The sequence below is a fragment of the Atta colombica genome, unplaced genomic scaffold, assembly GCF_001594045.1.
Source record: "Atta colombica isolate Treedump-2 unplaced genomic scaffold, Acol1.0 scaffold141, whole genome shotgun sequence".
In the NCBI taxonomy this organism is placed as follows: Eukaryota; Metazoa; Arthropoda; class Insecta; order Hymenoptera; family Formicidae; genus Atta; species Atta colombica.
This window is the reverse complement of record NW_017259230.1, coordinates 701796-708017: the sequence shown is the minus strand read 5'-3', so window position 1 is coordinate 708017 and position 6222 is coordinate 701796. Positions and strand designations below refer to the sequence as shown.

Genomic DNA, 6222 nt, shown 5'->3' with positions numbered 1-6222 from the left:
TCTCTCTCTCTCTCTCTCTCTCTCTCTCTCTCTCTCTCTCTCTCTCTCTCTCTCTCCTGCCTTCTCTTTTCATCGGCGGGATTGGAAAACGTGAGTTCACCGCGTGAAAGATGGATCATTAATCAAACGCTCCCGTGTAACTATATACATTAATCTGTCTCTCTTCCTTAACCGTCGAAGCGTCGTGCCGTTTCGTGAATTTATGGTCGGTGGCCGGACACAATGGCCACGAGAATAAATTCCTGAGTGGCTGTAAAGCTAATTGCGAGACATGGTATCGCTGATAATAGCCGATTCTTACGTAACGAAGGTGAGCGCGACACGCGGCTGGTCAATGATCCAGACATGAGTGCGCGACAAGGATTTCATAATTACATTCCAATTTCAAAGACGTCAGTAGGAGCCCGAGTGATCGATTGACTAGCCAACTTGGGTCATTAAGATCGTCGATTGCAAACGGGGAATAGACAAAAGTCGAGTATATTTGCGTAACTCGTCAGCAGGTTGATCTAACATTATGCAATGAAGTTATTTAATCGGTAAAGTTATTTTTGAAAATAAAATCTCGTTCGTGGATAGCTTGAGATATTTAACGGCGGTTATATCACGATATTAACTAAGACGTAAATATTTATGTTTTCGAAGAAAACAAATAAAAATTGAAGTGTAACTAACGCAATGACTGGAATATTGAGACGTAGTAAATATATTGCTTAAAATATATTGGTTAAAAATAATTAGAAAAAAAATCATCATGTAGGTACTCACACTTGCGCGTTATCGGGTATGAAAAGCGCGGCTAAATTTCTCGCTCGTTCAATGCCAACATGAAGTAATCCGTCACTCACTGAATACCTGATAAATGTAAAATTATAGATTTCAATTCAGTTATTCGTTTCATCTAAAGCATCACAAGAATGAAAGCAAACTTCCGCAAAAATAAAATAAGTTTGTATTATAATAATTTTTCGTAAGTAAGTTAAATAAATAAATAAAAATTTCGTAAATAAGTTAAATAAATAAATAAAAATAATGTTTACACGTTATTTAAAAAATTATAATTTTACGTTATTATAAAAATAATAGATATATGATTATCATATAATAATTTTTCTGCAGCATTATGTTTTCATATATTATTTTTTATAATGTACACATAATCGTTTTATATATACATTTGATAATATAACAAATTTTAAATAAGAAAAATATCTGCAAAAGAAATATACTTTTATAATATGTTGTGACACTTTTATGCACATTTTTATTATATTTTGTTCGATGTTTTTATAATATATGATCCATAAACAAAATATACCTTAGTTTAATCTGCACTTGTGCGGTTTCTAGGCTCATTTCGCCAGAAGCTAATGGGTCTATATCAGAGATGGGCCCGGACAATCTTTTTCGGTTGCATGCCTCGAAGACACCCGAGTCACCTGCGACGCTTTCATCAGAAACGGCGGCGGAGACGGATCTAGTGTTGGTACCGGAACTACTGGCTCTCGACCTGATCCCAGTAGGCGGTGGTGTTTCGCTGATCGGTGATAAGGGGAGTGGCTCCGGCGGCAGGGACGTTGGCGGTTGTAGTTGCATCTGCGTGCCACTCGCGCCAGGCCTGCCCAAACCACTGCCCTGGGACATATTACTCGATTGCAGTTCGACGGGCGGATGGGGACCGACCAGTTTTAAACGATCCTGCGTATTAATGGAGCCCAGCTGTTGTTCTTGTTGTGACACTACTCCTTGTTGCTGACAAACAAATCTGAACTCCGACAAACGGTCCTCTAGTTGATTCCCGTCCAGATGAGACGTAGCGGTACCGCTAATCGTTGCTATTGTTGTTGTCGTTGTTGTCACTGCAGGTGCCGCTGTTCTCTGATATTGCCTCCTCTGTAGTTCTACCTGTTCATAGGCAGGCGGCGGACCCATCGGCGCATTTTCGTACAACGGCGATACCGGCGGGCTTACACTGGACAAACTCGATCTTGGGGAAAGACTGGGCTGAGATCTGCCGGGTGAGGGTGTTCCGACGAGATTACTCTGTTCGGAACCACGCAACAGTCTTTCAACACGTCTGTGGAGGTCAACCATATCGACTGGTCGTTCTTGCTGTAAACTAGCCGATCCCAAACACTGCGGACCACCGTAAATATCCGTGAAGCTAAGTCCAGAACTGAGAGAACCTTTGCTACTCGTCGTGCTGAGACTACCGAGACTGGAACTACTGCTCACCGACAATGTACTAGCGCTCAAAGTTTTCAATTGACCCTCTAACATTGCCATTGAGCGTAGCGCATTTCTAAGTTGCTGCAGCAGCAGTTGCTTCTCTTCGTGGAGCCGTACGCGATCAGTGATGGTTTTATTTGAAAGTTCAAACGCGGTATTAAGATCTTGCTCGAGCCTACGAATTTCCAACTGGATCTTCTTCATGTCCTGTTGTGTTCTTGTTCGTGGAGTGATGCTACGTAATTCTCTCAATAACTGTTCTTTTTCTTGGAATAATAACAGCTTATCCTTGTCGCTCTCAGTTTGTCCTGGCGTCACTTTTTCTTCGAGATCCGCCAACTGTTGTTGTATATGCTGAATCTGTTTTCTTGCCTCATCATATTGCAACCTCATACGTGCCATCTCGGCCAGCCGAGTACCGATCGGTACCAGCTCGCCCGAGAGATCAGTTTGAGAGGCCGTGCTGAGCTTCTCCTGTGGCAAACTGAGCGTGCTAGCTTCCGGACTGCCCTCGCATAATTGCAACCTTGTCAGTTCATCCTTTAATTGTGCCAGCGATTGCATCAGCTCAGCCTTCTCTTTCTCACCTGAGCTTAAAGACTTTTGTATGTTGCGAAGTTCCGTCATGATCGCCTGCGCTTCCATAATATTGTAGCATCCACCATGATGAGTGCTCAATTTTTGTTCCACACTGCAGAAAGAAGTAGACCGCAGGAGTTAGAATTATTCTCAAGTGTTGTGAGTACTACAAATAACTGGCTGTAATATGATAATTATTAATAAAAAAAGCGTCTTAAAATTCAATGATATCTATAAAATTTCAATTTCTTAAATAAAAATTATTATTAAAATAAGTATTATTAAAATAAATGTAAGAGGAGCAAAATTTTTCATAAAATCTTAGTAAAATGCATATAAATAATTTTTGTTACAGACTGAGATTAAATTACTTAAATAAGTTTAATACAAAAATGGGCTATCCGTCGACTTAATATTCGTCTATGTAATACCTGGCGAGAGTATCTACTCCTCGTTGCGTGCAATTCATCTCCGCTCGAATTTGCTCGAGTTCTCGTTTTAATCGAGAAACTCGACTCCTTGCAAGTGCCACGTCTGATTTAAGCAGGTCAGGGTCATATTTGGTACTCAAGGAACTCGAGCTGGAACACACTGCGAACCACAAATGCCCGTCAATATTTTCCAATGCTGAGAACTTTTTTACTTACACTCGCGTTAAAATTAATTTAAAATCAGATATTTGACCACATGTAAAATTCAAAATATAAAAAAAAAAAAAACTACCAATCATGACAAATTCCCTAATTGGCAGCAATGTTCTGTAATTTCATTTTAACAACACAACACTTTTCAAATGACAGGATTGACGAAGCATTCATAAATATCTGCATGTAACGCGCACAGTATATCCAAGTTATTATTTAAATCAGGAACTAATAAAAATCCTCTGTATGTTAAATTACACTCACAACTTGTACGCGATGCGCCAAGGGTGGTTAAGGCGTTATTGAGGTGATTGTATTCGTCCTGAGCCAAGCAGAGCCTCTGATGTTTTACGTCATAAATCTCCTTCTTCGCCTATAACACAAAAATTTGAACCTTTTTAAAACAACCTTTTTAAAACAATTGATTTTCATATCAATATTATATAACACTTATTTTCATATCCACTGTAATATCCACAAATCTTTTTTTGTAACATATAAGACACGTTAATTAAATGTATTAAGAAAATGATAAAGGATGAAGGAATAATTTATCGTAGTTATGTAACTTTTAAATGGTAGTTATTTAAGTTCTAAGCATTTAGATGATATTGTGCTTCCATAAATAGCAACACTGCATAGTTTGCAATTATTTATTTAGCGATTACGTGCAAATTGCACGCGCTAGAATGATGTGTTTATTTATAAACGTAAAGGAAAATGATATGTAAAGAAATGTAAGTGAAGAAGATAAAACAAAATTTTTCAAGAAAATAAATCTAAATATCTTCTTTAACATAGAGACTCTTCTCAGCATTCTTTTAAATAATTATTAAAAAAGGAGTTATATTAATTTATAAATTAATTAATCAGAATAAAAAAAGATTTATCTTAATCAATATACAATCCTTAATATCAATGCTGATATATACTGTGTTTAATATGTTTCACAGAAAATATAATTAATTAAATATTCCTATTATGTAGTTTCACGATTATCCCATATATGGTGTCACTGCATTCCGAATATTTGGAAGAATCACACGAGGTTTCTTATGAAAGAAAGTGCAAAGAACACAATATATCTCACTAAAAAGAAAAATCTCAATCGCTCACATTCATTGGCACACACGTTTCGTCGTAAGAGAATATTTACAATTTTAATGCTTCGATAATAAAATTTTGCGAAGCATCTTCTAAAAGATAAAAACATAACTTTGCGAAGAGAGGCACTAAAGTACACAATTTCCGTTCTCAGAAAAAGGAACACGCGATATCAACTGACGAAACCGACGTACTTCCAAATATTTGTTACGAGTAATCCCAAGTAAATCCTTACATATTCGCAGTAGTAATACGCTGTAGTGTCGGTATCATTGCGCTTATAACACTGCTCCCAGTAGAATTTCTGTATCTGCTCATCGTTCTCATAATCATTATGATAGCACATTTTCATGTGATATTGAGACACGACGTTTTCATAGATTTGTTCTTGTTGTTGCTGCGTCTGTTGAATTAAGCGTTGCTGTTGATACTGAAGATATGATGGAGGTTGCAAACTTTTCTGTTGCTGCTCCTGCACTTGTTTCTGTTGATGATGATGATAATTATTCACGTAGTTACGGTATTGATGTGCAGGTACGAGTACGCAGAGGGTGTACTGACGGTCCATGCCGAGTATACGATGGACTGTGCGCACTCTCTGTGGCTACGCGATACCTTTCTTCCTCCTGTTTCTCCTCCTCCACCTCCGATTTTTCCTCTTCTTCCTCTCTTCTTTCTATTTCTCTTCCACCCTCTCTCTCTCTCTCTCTCTCTCTCTCTCTCTCTCTCTCTCTCTCTTTTCTCTCTCTCTCTCTCTCTCTCTCTCTCTCTCTCTCTCTCTCTCTCTCTCTCTCTCTTTCTTCGTCTCCTTTCGTTTTTCCACTTCTTTACTTCCTCCTCTCGATCCCGTCTCGTACCCTCCTGCGCTCTCGTGCACTCTTCTATCTCCTCTTTTCTCCTCGCCTCATCTTCACGAAGGCCTCCTTGAGACTGGCCGATGTACGGGGCCCGAAATTCCGATCCCCACCTCCGTGGGTCTCAATTTTTAAGGGATCCCACCTTTTTTCCTCTTTTTACCTTCTCTTCCTTCGCTTCTTGCTTCGTCCGGCCAGTCCTACCTGCCCCTCTTCGGTATCTATCCCTCCTCCAATACCCCTTTTTACCCCTACCACCGCAACCTCGCGCACACAGATTCTTTTCTCTCCAACGGAATGGAGCACAAACTGGCTCCACGTACTCCCTCTTCATCTTCTTCCTTCTTCTCATCATCATCGTCATCATCATCATCATCATCATCATCATCATCATCATCATCATCTTCTTCTTCTTCTTCTTCTTCTTCTTCTTCTTCTTCTTCTTCTTCTTCTTCTTCTTCTTCTTCTTCTTCTTTCTCTTCTTCTTCTTTTTCTTTTTCTTCTTCTTCTTCTTCTTCTTCTTCTTTTCCATCATTCCTTCTTATTCCAGGCGCTTCCTCCATCGTATATTTTTCATGTCATCTCTTTCTTTCTCTCTCACTTCTCGATGGCCTCAAGCGCCTCTTTCTTACCCGACGTAAAAAGGCGAGCCTCGGCAGCCCCGACAAGATTGTCGCAACCAGGACCTCGGTTCAAACTCCAAGTTCTAGTTTAAAAGGGATGAGTTTAAAATTAAATAGTGTAATATAATGCCTAGCCTTTCACGGTGAAAATAAATTAATTAACCTGTCCTACAACTGGAGCTAAAACTA

General features: G+C 39.0%; 1 protein-coding gene across 1 annotated transcript in view; it reads right to left on the bottom strand.

Annotated features, from left to right (window-relative positions):
- LOC108684862 overlaps positions 1–5226 on the bottom strand; it is a 19968-nt gene extending 14742 nt beyond the window's left edge. The window contains exons 1-5 of the mRNA XM_018189387.1: positions 4792–5226; positions 3717–3825; positions 3240–3399; positions 1319–2920; positions 769–855 (exon numbers count right to left, since the gene is read on the bottom strand). Coding sequence (XP_018044876.1) covers positions 769–855; positions 1319–2920; positions 3240–3399; positions 3717–3825; positions 4792–5124 — 2291 coding nt within the window. The 5' untranslated portion in view covers positions 5125–5226. The remainder of the gene's footprint in view (positions 1–768; positions 856–1318; positions 2921–3239; positions 3400–3716; positions 3826–4791) is intronic.
- Positions 5227–6222: the final 996 nt, after the last annotated feature.